General features: G+C 47.6%; 2 protein-coding genes across 2 annotated transcripts; one reads left to right on the forward strand and one right to left on the reverse strand.

Moving 5' to 3' along the window:
* Positions 1–6,861: 6,861 nt before the first annotated feature.
* LOC124706571 (GDSL esterase/lipase At1g54790-like) lies at positions 6,862–10,135 on the forward strand. The gene is made up of 5 exons (XM_047238230.1): positions 6,862–7,012; positions 8,124–8,324; positions 8,927–9,093; positions 9,353–9,623; positions 9,762–10,135. The coding sequence occupies exons 1-5, from the start codon at positions 6,931–6,933 to the stop codon at positions 10,028–10,030; spliced, it is 990 nt and encodes a 329-aa protein (XP_047094186.1). The 5' UTR covers positions 6,862–6,930; the 3' UTR covers positions 10,031–10,135.
* A 242-nt stretch (positions 10,136–10,377) lies between these two features.
* LOC124706570 (UPF0603 protein OsI_019212, chloroplastic-like) lies at positions 10,378–11,602 on the reverse strand. The gene is made up of 3 exons (XM_047238229.1): positions 11,115–11,602; positions 10,836–11,028; positions 10,378–10,750 (listed from the first exon to the last, which is right to left on the reverse strand). Exons 1-3 carry the CDS (start codon positions 11,523–11,525, stop codon positions 10,503–10,505), a joined length of 852 nt encoding a protein of 283 aa, XP_047094185.1. The 5' UTR covers positions 11,526–11,602; the 3' UTR covers positions 10,378–10,502.
* Between the last annotated feature and the right edge of the window lie 8,415 nt (positions 11,603–20,017).

Below are 20,017 nucleotides of genomic sequence, written 5' to 3' on the forward strand. Positions count from 1 at the left end.
GGTACATTAGCATAGGTTCACCCACACAACACTTATCAAAACAATGAAGATTAATTAGTCGTATGTAGCGAAAGCACTAGACTAAAATCCCGTGTGTCCTCGAGAACGTTTGGTCATTATAAGTAAACAAACCGGCTTGTCCTTTGTGCTAAAAAGGATTGGGCCACTCGCTGCAATTATTACTCTCGCACTTTACTTACTCGTACTTGTATTCATCCGTTACATCGAAACCCCCGAATACTTGTCCGTGAGCATTTACGAGTGAATCCTTCATCGAAACTGCTTGTCAACACCTTCTGCTCCTCGTTGGGATCGACATTCTTACTTATCGAAGATACTACGATACACCCCCTATACTTGTGGGTCATCACCCAGCTATCCCGGACGACCAACATGGACCGGAGGGGGTCACATAGGCCCACATGGGCCAGGCACACCAGCCCCCAAGGCCCATGTGGCTGGATCAAGTGGATAAGATCAAATCCCTTGAAAATAGGGACTTAACTTGGGGGGAAGTTGTCCCCCCTTGTTTTGGGCGACCCAAAGGCTTGGAGGAGGGGCCAAGGCAGCCCCCACGCCTATATAAGAGGGAGGGGAGGGCTGGGGCGCAGGACATCATCCCCCCAAGCCCTAGCCGCCCCTCTCTCCCTCCTCCTTCCTGCGCAGGCTTGGCGAAGCCCTGCACGAATTTCTCCTCCACCTCCACCATCACGCCGTCGTGCTGCTGGGATTCCGAGGGGATCTACCACACCTCCGCTGCCCGCTGGAACGGGGAGATGATGGGCTTCATCGACACCGTACGCACGACTGAGTACGGAAGTGCTGCTGGATTGCAGCACAGGACGATCGACTATATCAACAACGAGATCTAATCTCGTAGGCTTTGGAATCTTTGAGGGTTAGTCTCACATGATCTTCTCGTTGCTTCGATCTTGGTAGATTAGATCTTGGGTGTTCCATAGATTAGATCTTGGATTTATTCGTCTTGCGGTAGGAAATTTTTTGTTTTCTATGCTACGAACCCCATCAGTTTCCTCCGGCTCCTCCTTCACCTCCGGCTTCGGGATGAGGAGGGCGCCGCCGCGCCTCCCTTGCTGCCGCCGGCTGCCGCTGCCGCCACGCCTCGTGTTGACGGGCGTCGCCGGCTCCTCCTTCACCTCCCGTTTGGGGACGGTGTAGGGCGCCGACCGGTACGACGAGGACGGCGTCGATCGCGCCGATCCTGAGGAAGAAGAGTGCGAGGAGGACGAGTACGTCGTCCTCCTCGGCTTCCATTGAGGAGATGGCGGCGGTGACGACGACATCTCCAACCTTGGAGCGCCGTTGCGGATGCCGCGAATGACGTTCTCGAGGGTGCGCCCCGGAACGCCCCAGAACAGGGCGCGGCCGTCCTTGTTCCAGCTGTTGGGGCCGCCGACGAGCCCGTCGGTGCTGTACATCTCGATGTCGTACTTCGCCTTGAAGTACGTCGTCCACCAGGCGTCGTTGTTGTCGACCGCCCACGTCGGATCCAACCGCTCCTCGGCGGTGAGTTGAGCCCGCCGGGCCTTGATGGCGTCCCTCCATTGCTCTGTGCCCGGCTTCGGCGGCGGGACGCCCATGCCGTTCACGGCCATCTTCCAGCCGCCGCTGCTTGGCAGCCGCATGTCTGGCGGGACTGGATACCGGGCGTGGTACAGCGCCCACGCCTCCGGCACGGTGAGGCTGCCGCGGCCGAAGCTGTTCGCCGTGGCGATCTTGCGGGAGGACGAGCTCGACATTTTTGGAGCGGCGAGGAGAAGATCTGGGAGGGGGGAGGCGGCGGCGACGAGAAGATTTGTGAGCGGTGAGAACTGCAGGGCGTCTTAAAACAGCGGCGGCAGCGGGTGGTTGCACGCAATAACGCTGGCGCGGACGGCCACACAACCATGCACGACGAGACGCGTCCCTGCGTCGCCTGGGAAAACAGGGACGCCATTAACGTCGCTTGACCAAAGGTAGGCGACGGGGTTTTAGCCTTCCGAGCCGCTGACGCGTCGGGCCCGCGTCGGTTCGCCTCGCTTTTCGTTGTGTTCGGCGTGCCCGGAGCGTCCGAGGACGGGGACGGGCTCGGGGCGCCGAACACCGTATCGGGGTGCGCCGGACAAAAATGGGTTTTAGGAGACGCGGCTGGAACGGTTTTTTGGTCCAGCGCGCCCCAAATCTCTTTGGGGGACGCGGATGGAGATGCTATTAGAAAAGGAGGAGGACGAAGGAGTGTCACCATCACAACGCTTCTTAGAATTTTGTAGTACTTGATCGCGTTTAGAATTTTGGAGGCAGGGATGTGTTTGATAAACTCACATGGATGGTGCGGTGGTGTCTGGGATTGCCTGTGTCTAGGGCTCTAGGCTGACTTGGGCCAAAGGAGATGGTGGCCGCCCGCTAGCTAGGGGGCTTGCAGCTCGACGCGGCGTGCTTTCTTGGCTCGCTTCTGCCTTCCTTCTCTGTTTTTATTTTGTACACGGTGATGTGTTTTTATTATTTTCTATACTACTACTGTTCCACTGGTTTGAACTTGTTTTAAAATATGTGTATTTGAACAAATTCAAAATCTGAACAATGATAAAAAAATCGTTAAATTAATTTTCTGAACAAAGATAAAATTCGTTAAATTAATTTTGTGAACAAGTACAAAATTCGAACGAAATTCAAAATTTGAACAAATCCGAATATTTTCAAATTCTGAACATTTTTCAAGTCTAAATAGTTTTTAATATGAACATTTTAAAACCTAGACCAATTTTAAATATTATTTTTAAAATATGTATTTTTTTAAAAAAATCTAAACATTTAAAAAATTCCCAAGCAGAAAAACCAGGAAGAAATGAAAACCAACGAAACATAAATCCCACTAAACCGAATAAGTTGGACCTGGCCCAAGTGCTTGCGGGGATGAACGACGTCGTGTATAGGTTTTCCACTCTCGTGTGGGTCAGGTTGAAGTCCGACTGAGCTGAAATGTCCCATCTCTAACTCAAAAGCTTTTATTTTCATTTGATTTGAAAAAAACATTTTATATTTTAAAGAAAATAAAAGAATAAAAAGGAGGAAGTTATTTTTAACTAGAAATAAAAAACAGGAGATAATTTTGGCAACAAAGCATGAGAAGACCGGTCGTAGAGGAGTTTGGTGGAGGCGTGTCGAGCGCCAGCAAGGACGATAAGCCGAGCACGGCCACCAGTATAGCACCACGTTCATGAGGAAGAGAGGAACGAGAGGAATCACGCGACGTGCGGAACGTCGGGAGGAACTTGTGCGGTATCGTGAAGCTCATGCCGCGCCCTGGAGCGGTAGGGAGGCAGCGGGTGAAAGAATAGCGCGAGAGAGGAGGGTAGGCTTAAACTTACAAAAGAAGAACATTTAAATTAACGTGACACCGTAGCAACGCACGGATTTTTGTGCTAGTAAACCTTATAGTTGTAGATGGTGTTGAAATCAAACCTTGGATCACCACCTTATACTTATCAATCCCGGACATTTTTTGCTTTTAGATAGTTTCCAAACAGGGATCCTGTGACCTGGCCAGGAAGTCTCATCTCTCGCTCCCATTGACATCAATGACCCACATGTCATATGCATCGTCCTCACAGGAATAATGCATATGACATGTGGGTCATTGATGCCAATGGAAGTCTCAACCTCGACGTCGGCGTGTGACCTGTAGGCTGTAGCTCGGCGGCGCGCGGCATGGAACGCAGCGCGGCGCGCGACCTGGAGTTGGACATCGGCGTGTCACCTGTAGATGGACGGCTGCCGGCCTAAAGCGCGCCGCGCGACCTGGACCTCGACGGCGGCGCACGATCTGTAGCTGGGCGGCGCACAGCCCGACCTGTAGCTCGCTCCATTCTTATCCATCTCGCGTTCACCGTCTAGGTTCGCCGCCGTCACCGTGATTTGAAAACTCACGCTCGCCTTCAGGTCCTTGGGCTGGGACACCACACAGAGCGCGTCCGCGTTGCCGTGGAGACGGCGAGGAGAACGGCGGTCACCACGGTGCAGCCGTGCAACAGATGTGCCCGGGGCTGAAACGCTGAAGTACATCGACAGCACACTCGCGCCCGTAGTGGAGGCAGGCGGCGAGAGACCATGGCTAGCTGTCGTTGATGGCCCAGATGGACGGCGGTGCAGCAACGACGGACTCGCGGGTGCGTACGTTTAGCTCGTTGAAATTCTTGGTTGTGGCATGAAGATGACGAAGAGGTATGTCGACTGGCATGAGGATGACCATGTTGGTATTCTGAGTGACACGTGTCGACATGCCAATGGACACACTCTAGGCACGTGTCAACCTTCGAATGCAATTCTACATGGCCACGTGGTGGTAGGAGGTTCGTCCGGAGTGGTTAGCTAGATGACAATGATACATCATGCGACAGGACTGACAAGCCAATCATAGAACTGACATAATGCCTCCAAGGATCCGACCAGGGGACAACAATACATGATGGCCAATACTATCACAGCGGAGCGGGCCGGTTGGGTTCTAGACCAGCACAAACTCGTCATGGATCCATGACGGACAAGCCTAACCGTCAGCCCGGCCATCTGTGCTGGGAGGTTCGCCACGAAATTCCAAACCGTCAACAACACGTCTCTATGACGATTTTTGGACATTCGCTGACGAACAAAAATCGTTATGGACTAGCAAACTGGTTGTAGTGTAAGTAAGTTGACATAATGTTTGAATCACAAATATGCTATCTTGAACAAACAAGATTATCAAGCTGTCACATGATAATTATAGCACATGAATTCACTTTATCCCTAGTGAGGTAGCAAAAGAAAGGTGAAAATACCATAGCAGATCTTGAATTTACTGTCACTATTCAATCACTACCACCATGCTACTCCATCTAATACTCACTTGTCCCTACACATGCTCTTGCATACAAGTTGGATTAGAACAAGTACTTAATAACGGGGTACATGATATGCATCTATCAACACATCTTGCACATAATAGGTTCCAATCTCATATATCAAATCATAGAATAAAGATCCACTACATAGGAATTACATATATGACCATAATCATGTTAGGCAGCTCATATGGTACTAGATCTATGAAGAACAAGAGATAAATCGATTAAGCTACTGCCACAAACACATAATGCAGAGGTGGACTACTCCCTCTTCATCATGGTGATGATGGGCGAGACGTTGGAGAAGGTAGAGATCCTTCCGGCTGCTGCTCTGGTGGAGTTTCCCCATCCAATCTTCGCTAGTTCGAGCTCTCTTTTGGTGTTTTGGTGTTTCCGTGGCGCACTCTTCGAGGAAGCCTCTAGGCTCCTTTATATAGAGATTTTTAGGTCAGACGGAGTCTGTGCGAAAGAATCAAGCGAATCGGATAGCCGAGGAGGGAAAGACCCTGGTTGGCGCGCCCACCCCAACAAGGCGCACCACCTGACCTCTTTTGGCCATTCTGACCCTTCTCGTGAGATCCAAGTGCTCCAGATGCTTCTCTTTATGAAATATTGATATCTCCAAAATTCTAGCTCCGTTTGACTTTCTTTAGGTCCTTGAAACCTAAAAATACACAAAACAAGGTTTTTCTATCCTGTTATAACCTAAATAAAGGGATTATTGGTAAATCCCCAAAAATCAATATAAAACATGGATATAACATATATATTGCAAATATGTCTGAATATATGTCAACAAACTACAAATTTCATGCATGCATTTTACATCCATCAATAGCGCACAAGCGCCATCGGTGCCCTGATCATAGAGCATAAGTTTTCACCTTGGAGAAAATCCGCGCTCTCAAAATAATACCTTCAACAAGGCCATTGCCAAACACAACCAATTAAGGCTAGACCTCGGGGTTTCACCCTCAAAGTTTTGACTCTAAACTTCTCATGTGTTGTTGCCCTTAGTTGCCAATGGTGCTGCTCCAGGTCACGAATCACCAAGCCTATTATTCATTGCCATCAGGACTCGAACCACCATTAGTAGTCCTCAGATTTCATCTTTCATGCCATTCTTCGCCACTATCTTCTCCATGGAACTAAAACATTTCCTATGATGGCAACATACATCAGAGCTTCGCATTGCTCGCTTTGAAACCAAACGGCCAGAATAAACACGGTTGCAAGCGACCGAATTCCATCCAATCCGGAACTCGACACTCCGGCCAGAAGCAGGAGGACAGACATCAAGCAGATCTCCATCTTGGCAAGAGAGAAGTCGTAGAACCGCCGCCTTTATTCAGGCCGAGCTCCCACGGATTTGACCATCACCGACCGCCCAACCCACCTAAAAAGCCACTTATCATCACTTCCAGTTCCAGGAAAAAAAATCCTTCAAGAAGGATACCAAAAAAAGAAAATTTCGTGCACGCACCTTCTCAAATCTCCACACATACCACCTGCCCCTCTTGCAGGATATCCTGTTGCAGTACTGTTACCCAGTAATCTTCAGAATAAACCAGTGCTACAGGGGCTAAACTGCAAAAGGAAACTACAGAAACAGGCAACAGTGGAGCACACACCACTTAATCATTAGTGCTCTTCCGGTCACCCCTAATCTCAAATCAAATCTGCGCCTCCCCAAAACCGCAAAGCTTCAAGCTTTAGCAACCGCCCTCTTCCGTCCCCTTCTTCTCGCCCATCCCGGCCCTCGCATGGCTGGAGTAACCACGAATCGCAAGAGTACAAGATAGTGCAACGGCCGGAGTGGCGTAGGGAGGTGGTCAAGGCAGCGGCTCCGTCCATCCAACCTCCAACCACCATTCCAGCCGCGGCCATGCCTCCCACGCGTAGCGCCGTGGCGCTGCTCCTCGCCGCCGTCCTCTGCCTCGGCGGCGGCGGAGGCCGCGCGTCGTCGGACTTCGACTACCCGGCCGCGTTCAACTTCGGCGACTCCAACTCCGACACGGGCGGCCGCATCGCCGCCGGATTCGAGCCCATGCTCCCGCCCTACGGCTCCACCTTCTTCGGCGGCCCCGCCGGCCGCTTCTCCGAAGGCCGCCTCATCCTCGACTTCCTCAGTGAGCACCCCCTCTCACCCCTCAACTTCCGTTGATTGACTCCCCAAGTGGTTTTCGCCATCTGAATCGCGCCACGATCGAGAACCGCTTACCCTCTCTCTAATTGCTGAATTTCACGAAAGGAATCGCGGTCTTCGTTATTGCGTGATTATTGATGCTAGTGATGTTGCAACACGAAGAACAATCGGTGTACGGATGCTGCTGTTTGCCGCCGATCCTTCGAGGCAGTGCGCACTTGGTCCCGGCGGTGGGTGGAGAAAAGTGCGAATTAGTTAGGTTCGTCCTCTGCCGGAGAGGTCAAATTTCCCCCAGGGCGGTGGTTAGGAGTGGAGATTGACGCATCACTGCGACTGGTCCTTCGTTGCTGCAGCTGGATACACTGCTCCAACACTACACTCGTGCAATCGTGCTGGATGCGACGGGTCCAGTTCGTGCGATTTGGTGCCCCTGAATTGGTGGAGAGATTGGGTCGGATCTCCGGGGAAAGCAACTGCTGCTTCTTGATGGAGTTCACAGTGATAGGGGAAATTGAGCTACTGCCATTCGTTCTCAATCTTAACCTGTGGGGAGCTTTAGGTTGTGAGATCGCAATCTGGCTGCCTCCCTCCTGGCTGAAGTGAGTGGAACCTATCATGTGCTCTCATTCAACTCGAGTGCTCTGCAGCTGACTTCGAGCAACTAAATCATTATGAGACCATGCATATGATGATGGGAGTTTGAATGAATGACATTCTTAGAATAGTTTGGAGGAGTAGCGATCAAGCAAACAAATGGCTAGAACAGTTTTCTTTGTGCACTTGCCATAATTAAGCTGTTGATCAGTATCAGTAGCTTATAAGCGGAATGAAAAACAGCGGTGTAGTATCAGTTTCCTTGGCACAAATCAAATTTATGCAAAGGTGTATATCAATAAGCTGAGCCATTAATTTGGCTTGCTTATGTTAGGAAGGCTTTAGGGGGCTATTGCATTTTTATTTAGGTAGAAATGATGATCCCACTGAATGTTGACTTTGTTGATATGACTGTTAACTTATTTATTCTCAATTTTGTCAAAGAACATAGTATTGTGGTCTGTAATCTGACATTTTTTTTCTTGAACTTCTCCTTGTAGTGGATGCGATGGATATGCCGTTCCTCAATTCATACTTGGATTCTGTTGGTGCACCTAACTTTCGGGCTGGTGTTAACTTTGCTCAAGCTGGTTGTTCGATTACTCCAGCAACTGCAACATCTGTCAGCCCGTTTTCCTTTGGTCTTCAGATTAAGCAATTCTTTGCATTCAAGGAAAAAGTCACTAGGCTGCTCTCTAAAGGTATGACAGATTAACAGGTTGTCTTGTATCAACACCTTTGTATATTGCGGAATGCGAAACACAATAGAAATGTCTTCTGCGGTATGATAGAAGGATTTAATATTTAATTGAACCATTCAATATAAAGTAGGATGTGACTTACCAGCTGTCGTAAAGACTCTGTGCAAAACTCTAGTCTCAGGAAAGATCTCAGTTAAACAATTCGAACCATCAGAATAAGCAAGTAGACAAATGTTGACTGAATGTTGTGTTTGTGAAAGAGCAACTAAGTTTTTATTATGTCACAAGAGTAATTAGACTGGAACAAGAACTAACATTCATACCACATTTGGAATTCTTGTTCTGAGTGCAATTGTAAAATTTATCACTTGATGTTGTACTAGGTCTAGGAATATGCTGTTTGAATGGTTTGACAAGCTTCGGTTGTGTGGATATAGTTTTTAAGAATATATATCAACTGATGATGTGTTAATGATGAGCCCCTCAATACAATGGATAACCATCCAATGCTTTCGATTTTAACCAACCCAGACGATGAAACTCTTCATTTCAATAATTGAACTTTATGAGTGACGTTCCTGCTTTTTCATTATACTTTGCAGGAGATAGGTACAGGCATTTTATTCCTCAGTTGGATTACTTTTCGAAGGGACTCTATATGTTTGATATAGGTCAAAATGACCTTGCTGGTGCATTTTATTCAAAAACAGAGGACCAAGTCATTGCATCCATTCCGACTATTTTGTTGGAATTTGAATCTGGGCTCAAGGTTTGTAATTATAAAGTGTTTCATGATTCTTGGATTTTTAGGGCATGGTCTCGTCAGTTGTCATTTTTTGCTTCTGTGCATTTTGGTAATTACATTGTTAATAGAGGTAATAAAAAACTGATGTAGTCAATATAGATCTCAGATTCTGTATAATGGATCTTGATATACTCTTCCACATATACTTTTTGAGTAAGTGCTTCAAACACTAAGGGTTCATGTCGTTAATTAGACCTTATTGTGGTCTCTGTTCTTATTTCAGACACTATACGAGCAAGGTGCCAGGAAATTCTGGATTCACAACACCGGACCTCTTGGCTGCTTACCTCAAAACATAGATCTTTGGGGCAAAGATCCATCACAACTGGATGAACATCATTGTGTGGCAAAGCACAATCGTGCTGCAAAGATTTTCAATTTACAGCTGCATGCACTTTGCACAAAGCTGAGAGGTCAATTTGCCGGAAGTGATATTACTTACGTCGATATCTACTCCGTCAAATACAGCCTGGTCGCCAATTACTCTAGATATGGTATGTAAACTAGACTTTACTGCATTCTCTGGTCATCGATAATCAGTGCATCAGAAAACAGTTTGGATTTGTCGGTATATTGCATTTTAGCATTAATTCAAGTAAAGTTTTATCATTTCCACTTCAAAACTTTTACAGGGTTCGAGAGTCCCACCGAAGCTTGCTGCGGATATGGAGGGCCACCCCTGAACTACGATGGTAGAGTACCGTGTGGACAGACGAAATCCGTGAATGGTAATCTTGTAACTGCAAAAGGATGCAGTGATAGTACTGAATACGTCAACTGGGATGGAATACACTACACGGAAGCTGCAAATTTCCACGTTACATCGCAGATTCTTACTGGAAGATACTCTGATCCTCCGTTCTCCGAGAAGATGCCGTTCCTCTTAAAACCGAGATTCTAAGGTGTGGGTAACTTTCTTTCCACTGAATCAGTAAGGCGATGCACTGTCTTGCCTCACAAATGATGTATGTATTCACTTGTCAATAACCATATATAGCTTGTTTTCAATTGTCCAAATCCTGTTATGCCCTATTTGTGCAATATCATCCACGAGCTAATTGTAGCACGCACTTACTACTGAACTGAGCCAAGAAATTGGCATCCAGATTAATCACCTGTAATTACAGACACGTATACCCAGTTGAGCTACCGCAAGATTTAATTAAGTCATGTTTCGGTGAGTTTTTTCCCTTCAAATCCTGCAGGTAAAATCCCGCAGGAACTGAGCTGTTTCTTGCTAAAAATTCGTGAGTTTCCAAACACTGCACACGCGCGTGTGCTTGTATTGATCACCTCTCTGTTCGCCTTCTAATAAAACTCCAACAGAAAACCGGGGGAATTAATTCGAAAAATTACTGTACACTGCAGGCCGCTCACTTCTTGGAGATGTATGCGTAGTACTGCGCCATAGGCACGACGAATGCGATGACGAGCAGGCCGCCGACGACGAGCGTGAACTGGCCGCGCTTCTCCTCCGTCTCCTGCTTGCTCTTGTAGTTGGACTCCCGCTTGCTCTCCTGGAACGCCGGCCCACCGGGGTCCGGCAGCCCGTCGATCGCCGCTACCAGCCGCTGCGCCGTCGAGTAGATCGCCTCGTTGTACTTCTCGTCCGTCGCCAGCACTGCGAGCAACGCTAGTCAGTTTTGCGTTCCCCGACGGAATGGGAAGAGGAAGGTGAAGCTAGTAACGAAATAAGTAGTACGTACCTGGCAGGTTCTCGGAGACGGCGGCGTCGAGGATGGCGTCGCCGACCGCCTTCACGAAGTCCGGGCCGCCGGTGATGGCGCCCTCCTTCTGGCTGGTGACGAGCACGACGATGCCCTTGTTGCTGCCGTCCTCCACCGTCGGGTACCACTTCTCCAGCACTTGGTCCGCGTACTCGAACGCGTCAGCTTTGCTCTGCACGCACAGATACCAAATGTAAGAGCGTGATGAGTGAGCTAGCTCACTGCCCGCAACGAGCTGACGACCGGAACAGCACGTACCGTGAGCTTGCGGACGGTGACGAAGTTGATCCGGATGTTCTTGCGGGCCTCGAGGTCGCGGGCGAGCCGCTTCACGTCGGACTTGGTCACGCGGCTCAGCACGCCAGCGTCGTCCACCACGTACGTGTCCGCCGGCGGCCCGTCGTTCAGCACGTCGTACTCCGAAGCCACCGCGGGCGCGGGCGCCGGCGATAGGGTGAGGGCCAGGGACAGCGCCGCCGCGGCAAGGCCGTGGTGCAAGAACGACGCCCAGCTTCCGTTGTCGCCGTCCCCACGCCAGGCGACGCCCCCCGGTGTCTGCTTCTTGAGCGAGCAAGAGACGGTGGACTTGCACGAGACGGCGGCGGGAGGTGGCTTCTTGGAGACGCGGAGAGGGGTGAGCAATGCGGACGGGGAGAGGAGGGTCTCCATTGCCTGGCCGCGCGCGGGGCGGGAGGAGACGGGAGTTTGTGAGGGGTCAGAGATCACCGGAGTTCCTCTGCCGCTTCCATTTTGTTTTGGATTTCTTTTGTGTGAATGGTGTCGGTTGAGCTGGATCGTGATTGGGTGGATGGGATTCCGGAGACGGATAAGGCGCGGTGCCAGCGTGGACAGTCTGTCAGAGCAATTCCAATAGTATAGCCAACTGTTGGCTACTAGTTAGTGTGTACGTGCAACGCACGTCTCGATTAGTTGATGTAAATTGTAATGCAACATATATCATAAGCTTAATGATTTATCATCATTCATAGTTCCACGTATTTGGCTTGCCCCCACCTTCGCTCTCTATTTCTAGATACGCGTCTATATTATAGATCAAAGTTCAACTCTTACTTGTTGCAACTCACAACAATTTCACGAAATTGAAAAGACATATTTCATGATCCAGGCCATTGTAGAATCAATAATTCCCATAAACCTCTCATGTTAAGCGGCTAACAAAAACCACCTATTTTAAATATGACAATTTTTTTTTATCAAAAATTGTATCTTACATACATGCTCAGAGAAACCTACAAGAAAAGGACGCAATAGAGCACGGATGGTGGAAATCAATCTCACATTCCCGATATAATAAAGTTTAGTTCGTTAGAAAGAGGTACCGAAGGACTTTGGCTGAGTGTGATGCTCAAAACATGACAAATGCAGTGATAAATGAAATCAATCTTTAAGCGGCGACGCGCCGCTTGTGCGCGTGGGGAAATGTCAAGTCGGAGGCCGCACTTTGCGGTAGAAATTTGAGATGAATGTGGATGCGTGCTAGATTAAGGTGGAGCGGGATGCAGCGTATATATTCTGGAGCCTGCGGGAGCGTGCAGGAGATTTAATTCCAAAATAACTGCTAATTCAATGGACGGTTTCCAAATCAGTCGGGCGATTCATTTGCAAGGAGGCACAATGTCATTGGAGCATCCTAGGCCGCCAGATCTCAGAAGATAGATGACTGAGATTAAATGTTCCTGCCAATTTCTTGCTTTTATGAGTAGTTTAGATTTATGAGTAGTTTAGATTTAGATTAGATGATATATGTACCTTGGGTGAAATTTGATTGCTGCAAGGTAGAATTTGTATCCCGTTCACTTGTGCCACTATCTGGAGTACGCCGGCATGAGGCGGCCGCGCATGAGTGATGGAGTCGAGGCGACGGCGACGGCGACGCGCCAGTGAGCCGCAGTCAGGTAGGTATTATACTTTACGTGCGGTGATGGTGATTGGAGAAGCAATCTGTAAGTTGGTGGATGTGAAAAACTACATATGGTAAGTGTAATGTCTGGAGCAATTAGTGGACGTGATCAGCGGAACACTTGCCGATTATACTGTAGCAGGATTAATTATCGCAATTAATGGGAAATGCTGCCTACCAATCACGGAGATGCAAAACAGAAAAGTTGTGCTATGTTATTGAAGAGTCCTGAATCGTTAGATCAAGTGGAATAGAAGGCTGAGATGTAATGTTCCTGCCATGTTGGTGCTTTTATAAGTAGTGGAGATAACAAGATGTCATATCATTTGTAGTCATCATATAGCTAGCATGTACAATAGTTGGCTATAAGAATGTAGTACTTTACTAATATATGGTCCACATTCCACTCTCACAAGGCACCTAGGAGCACGTGCAAGAGCTAGCTATTGCATAGTAGCCCACCTCCCTTCTCTCTCCTCTTCTCTCTCCTCCAACTCATCTAAAATATATTATTTAATGTCTTATAGTTAGCTGACTAGACTCTATTGTACTTGCTCTCAGGACCACGGCCGGATGACCAGGTGTCACTCTGCAATGGACTTTGCAGTTGGAAACTGTTGGGCGTCCCCCGGGGATCTGATTCCCCAGCCCCGGGTCCCCAGCCGTCGGATCAACCATTTTAACGGTTAGATTTACATGTAGCAAAAAAACACCTCCCGACAGCAAAAAATCACCCCCGGCAGCAAATGACTGAAGCAAAAAACAGTTCGTTCAGAAAAGAAAAGAAAAAGGCTGGGCTCGCCGGAGACCACGTAGCAAAAAAATGTGCTAATGTAGCAAAAATGAAAATCGTCGGAGACATCGCCGGAGACATCGCCGGAGACAACATAGCAAACATATTATACAATTGCAGCAAAATCGTAGAAAAGTTGTATCAAAAAAAGTATGCTAATGTAGCAAAACTATTGCACAAAAAAGTGATATTGTATCAAAAACACATCATTTTTTGCAAGGTCTCAGGTGAGATAATTGCTATTGTATCAAGTCAAACGTCGCTGGATACATAACTGGAAAAACATAGAAAGGTTGTATCAAACAAATCTAGATATGACAGCAAATCCACATAATGCATGTCGCAAAATCTCCATTGACAGCAACGCCGACAGCCGGAGGGAGCAACTCCATCCTCCATTGACAGCAACGCGGCCGGGCGCACGGAGCAACGCCATCCGCGACTGGCAGCAACACCTCCGACGGCTGAGGGTGGACCTCGTGGCATCGGCAGCAAGGACGCGGCGGCAGCCATGGCCGCACAGGAGAAGGTAGTTTGGGCGGCAGCCCTGGTAGACGTCGGGGATGGGGGCGAGAAGGGACTCGGCGCCCCGCGGCGGCAGCATCTCTGACCGCGGCGAGGACAGATGAAGGCGCTGCGAGGCGGCCCTGGTCGAGGGGACGCGGCAGACGATGGCTGTGGACGACGGCGTTCGGCGGCCGTGGCTCCATCATGCGGCGGCGACCGGCTGCGCAGCGGCTCGGCGAACGGCGGTGCAGCGGCTCGGCGAACGGCGGCGCAGCGGAGAGCTCGCCGTGCGGTGACCTCCTTTCTTCTCTCCGTGCGTGTGTGAAAAGGAAGGGGATAGTGATAGGGAGAGGTGAACGTGGGTGGGTCCACCCACGTGGGGCGCTGATCGTGCGGCCAGGCAACCGGGGGTTGCAAGCGCGTTATCCCCCGGGGGAATAGAATCATTTTCCTTTGCAGTTTGCGTGTACACAGATTCATAGGAAATGCAAGATGGTGTCATAGCAGACTCTTTTTTTTCCGGGTAAAACTGAATCTTTATTAGACAACAGGGCTTAATTACAAGCTCCTGAATAACTACATCAGGGCCTGAACCAGTACGACGCTTAGTTCTCGCAAGGTTTGCCAGAACATAACTAATCCTAACTTGTCCTCGATCCACTTTTACAAAAAAAAAACACAACGTACCTTGATTAACTAGAGATTTAATTTCAGAGACTATATTAGTATGAGGAGAGCGATCTAGTTCAGGAGCTTGAACCATTGCCACCAGCTGACTGCAATCAGTATCAATGATAATCGGGGAGTGGCCTAAGGCTAGGCCAAGGCCTTCCAAGCATGCGTGTAGTTCAGATTCTAGGGCATCATCACAATGCACTTCTAGGGCATCATCACAATGCATGAGGAACCTACACGCAGAGAATAAGATGTTCCCAGCTTCATCTCTTAGCAGCATACCAGCCCCACCTGCGCCATCCTTAAATGAGCCGTCAATTGTGAGCTTCACCATTCCTGGAGGGGTTTCACCCACGGTTTAACTGACACATGATCTGAACACCGTCTAGTGACCGGAGGGGGAAAATCAAGTGCAAGTTGTTTTCCTTTTAGGGTCGCTTCAGTCGAAGAATCTTGCACATTACAAATGGATTTAATGTAGCTGCATAGAAATCTCTTGGAGCTTTGAATGGAGGGTAAAGGTTTATCGTGGGTTGCTTCACTTGCGGGCATGCCGGGCACACCATGCCACCAAAAGCGTTGAGTCAAGTAATTGATCCGGCATGCGTACGGAGTTCATTAGTGGTCGGTAGCAACCAACACGCTCTCATAGAATCCCATAATTGGCTGGCATGGGGACAAGTGAGCAAAGCATGCATGTGCCGTGTCTTCCATCTCCCTGCAGCAAATTTTGCACATACCAGTCACATACATATGCCTTCTCAGTTTGCTCTCTTCCGTTGCTAGAGCATTTGCAGCTGCCTTTCACGCAAAGGTTTTCACCTTTGGCGGTACACCAGAGCGCCAGATTTTCTGCCAACAGTCGTCATGCCCGTCTATCCTAGAACTTGTTGTCTTGAAGGAGCATTGAGCTGGAAGCTCCTGGATAGCAAGCTTATATGCACTTCGAACTGGGAAAGCACCATTCTTTCCTGGTTGCCAGGCAAGAATGTCTTCAAAGCCACGCCGAGAAGCTTTAATAGCAAGGATTTCTTCGGCATCAATTTGCGAGAAGTTTTGGCGTACCAAGTCATGTTTCCACCTTCCATCCTCATCTAGGAGTTCAGAGACACAACGCAATCTCCTGTTATGGTGAGGGGTAAGGGTTTTGCCGTACAAAACCCTTGGAATCCAGATGTCCCTCCAAACTCGTATCTTTTCTCCATTGCCAACTCGCCATACGAGGCCTTTCTTCAACAACTCTAATCCGTGGGTGATGGTAGTCCAAGTTGATGATGGATTACCAGTGAACACCGTGTCAATAAGTTCTTTATGTGGATAGTATTTTGCCTGCCAGAAATGATGGGTATTTCATATCAATCAATACTACTGCTCAGTGGTACAAGGATGATCCTTATATTTTGGTACCTCAAGCGGCCAAGGTACTTTTCTTGGAAGACAAATCTAGAAAAGGATGGCAGTATGTGCAAAATTTTGTGGCAAGGAAAATATATGATTTGGATGAGAATGCAGATCCAATAATTGGTGCCCAGCAAGATGATCTCGCTGGTTGTATGCAAACTAAAGTTTCTGACATTGATTCAGATTGATAAACTGAAGCTACCTGGTGAATCTCGGGAGGAGAATAATGGACACGACGAGCACAAATATCAGAATGAAGGCGGAGGTGATGATGATGATGATTAGACTCTTGTCTTTATATCATGATGTGAGATGAAGACCCATGATTTGTTTTGATTTTTCTATTTGGAAAATGTATGACAGTCCTGAAGACAATTATTTGTTGGATTGTAATCCCATGACTAATTATTTTATATGTCTGTTGTCCTACTAAAAGTTGGTCAAACTTAATTGAGTGGAAATATTTCCAGGCTGTTTGATTCATAGGGTCATATCCCATAGGAATAGAATGAGAATAGATCAACCTAATGCAAAATTCCTTATAACCACAATCAAATAGAATTCCTCTTCACATAGGATTCAAGTTGGCATGGAATCCCTATCATACAGTGTTTTTATTCATACTATGCTACAAATCCCAAATAAGATGGGTCAGCACTTTGTCACGGCAGATAGGGCAGCTGGCGTTCGTAACAAACCAAGAGAAGATGCACTTTCTATGGAACAGGTGTTTACATCCCTGGAGATGCACTGTTTGTTGGAGATATGCCCAAGAGGCAATAATAAAGTGGTTATTATATATCTTATGTTTATGATAAATGTTTATATACCATGCTATAATTGTATTAACCGAAACATTGATACATGTGTGATATGTAAACAACAAAGAGTCCCTAGTATGCCTCTTAACTAGCTTGTTGATTAATGGATGATTAGTTTCATAATCATGAACATTGGATGTTATTAATAACAAGGTTATATCATTGTATGAATGATGTAATGGATACACCCATATTAAGCGTAGCATAAGATCTCGTCATTAAGTTATTTGCTATAAGCTTTCGATACATAGTTACCTAGTCCTTATGACCATGAGATCATGTAAATCACTTATACCGGAAAGGTACTTTGATTAATCCAAACGCCACTGCGTAAATGGGTGGTTATAAAGGTGGGATTAAGTATCCGGAAAGTATGAGTTGAGGCATATGGATCAACAGTGGGATTTGTCCATCCCGATGACGGATAGATATACTATGGGCCCTCTCGGTGGAATGTCGTCTAATGTCTTGCAAGCATATGAATAAGTTCATAAGAGACCACATACCACGGTACGAGTAAAGAGTACTTGTCAGGAGACGAGGTTGAACAAGGTATAGAGTGATACCGAAGATCAAACCTCGGACAAGTAAAATATCGTGAGACAAAGGGAATTGGTATTGTATGTGAATGGTTAATTCGATCACTAAAGTCATCGTTGAATATGTGGGAGCCATTATGGATCTCCAGATCCCGCTATTGGTTATTGGTCGGAGTGAGTACTCAACCATGTCCGCATAGTTCACGAACCGTAGGGTGACACACTTAAAGTTGGATGTTGAAATGGTAGTATTTGAATATGGAATGGAGTTCGAATATTTGTTCGGAGTCCCGGATGAGATCCCGGACATCACGAGGAGTTCCGGAATGGTCCGGAGAATAAGATTCATATATAGGATGTCATTTTATGTGAATTAAAATGTCGCGGAAGGTTCTATGGAAGGTTCTAGAAGGTTCTAGAAAAGTCCGGAAGAAACCACCAAGGAAGGTGGAGTCCACATGGGACTCCACCTCCATGGCCGGCCAACCCTAGTGGGGAGGAGTCCCAAGTGGACTCCCCTTAGGGGCCGGCCACCCCCCACATGGGAGGTGGAACTCCCACCTTGGTGGGAGTCCTAGCTTGGCTAGGTTTCCCCCCTCCTATGGAAGGTTTTTGGTTCGGGTCTTATTCGAAGAATTGGACACAACCTCTTGGGGTTCCACCTATATAATGAGGACCAAAGGGGAGGGGGCCGGCCACCTCAAAAACACCACCAAGGTGGCCGCACCCCATAGTGGCCGGCGCCCCCCTCTCCCCAAACCCTAGCCGCCCCGCTCCTCCACTTCCCGCACGCTTAGCGAAGCTCCGCCGGACTTCTCCACCACCACCGACACCACGCCGTCGTGCTGTCGGATTCAAGAGGAGCTACTACTTCCGCTGCCCGCCGGAACGGGGAGGTGGACATCGTCTTCATCAACAACCGAACGTGTGACCGAGTACGGAGGTGCTGCCCGTTCGTGGCGCCGGAACCGATCGTGATCAAGATCTTCTACGCGCTTTTGCAAGCGGCAAGTGAACGTCTACCGCAGCAACAAGAGCCTCATCTTGTAGGCTTTGGAATCTCTTTAAGGGTGAGACTCGATACCCCCTCGTTGCTACCGTCTTCTAGATTGCATCTTGGCTTGGATTGCGTGTTCGCGGTAGGAAATTTTTTGTTTTCTATGCAACGTTATCCTACGAGTGGTATCGAGCCGTGTCTATGCATAGATGGTTGCACGAGTAGAACACAATGGTTTGTGGGCGTTGATGCTCTTGTTATCTTTAGTTGAGTACTTTGCATCTTTATGGCATAGTGGGATGAAGCGGCTCGGACTAACTTTACATGACCGCGTTCATGAGACTTGTTCCTCGTTCGACATGCAACTTGTATTGCATAAGAGGCTTTACGGGTGTCCTGTCTCTCCTACTATAGTAAAGATTCAATTTACTCTTCTATTGACAACATTAGTATCAACGTTGTGGTTCATGTTCGTAGGTAGATTAGATCTATATCGAAAACCCTAAACCACGTAAAATATGCAAACCAAATTAGAGAGCGTCTAACTTGTTTTTGCAGGGTTTGGTGATGTGATATGGCCATAATGTGATGATGAATATGTATGAGATGATCATTATTGTATTGTGGCAACCGGCAGGAGCCTTATGGTTGTCTTTAAATTTCATGTTGAGTAGTATTTCAAAGTAGTTGTAATAGTTGCTACATGGAGGACAATCATGAAGACGGCGCCATTGACCTTGGTGCTTCGCCGACGATGATGGAGATCATGCCCGAAGATGATGGAGATCATGTCCGTGCTTTGGAGATGAAGATCAAAGGCGCAAAGACAAAAGGGCCATATCATATCACATATGAACTGCATGTGATGTTAATCCTTTTTATGCATCTTATTTTGCTTAGATCGCGACGGTAGCATTATAAGATGATCCCTCACTAAAATCTCAAGATAATAAAGTGTTCATCCTTAGTAGCACCGTTATCAAGTCTTGTCGTTTCGAAGCATCTCGTGATGATCGGGTGTGATAGATTCAATAAGTACATACAACGGGTGCAAGACAGCTTTGCACATGCGGATACTAAGGTGGCCTTGACGAGCCTAGCATGTACGGACATGGTCTCGGAACACATGATACCGAAAGGTAGAGCATGAATCATATGATTGATATGATGAACACTTTGAGTGTTCGCCATTGAAATCACACCTTTTCTCGTGATGATCGGGTTTAGGTGCGGTGGATTTGGTTCGTGTGATCACTAAGACAATGCGAGGGATATTGTTTTGAGTGGGAGTTCACCTAGATTTTTAATTATGTTGAATTAAAATTTGAACTCAATTTGTCATAAACTTAGTCTAAACTATTGCAAATATATGTTGTAGAGATGGCGTCCCCAATCAATTTTAACCAGTTCCTAGAGAAAGAAAAACTTAAGAGCAACGGTAGCAACTTCACCGACTGGTTCCGTCATGTGAGGATCTTCCTCTCTGGCGGAAATCTGCAATATGTGC

Source organism: Lolium rigidum, chromosome 4 (genome assembly GCF_022539505.1).
Source record: "Lolium rigidum isolate FL_2022 chromosome 4, APGP_CSIRO_Lrig_0.1, whole genome shotgun sequence".
In the NCBI taxonomy this organism is placed as follows: domain Eukaryota; kingdom Viridiplantae; phylum Streptophyta; class Magnoliopsida; order Poales; family Poaceae; genus Lolium; species Lolium rigidum.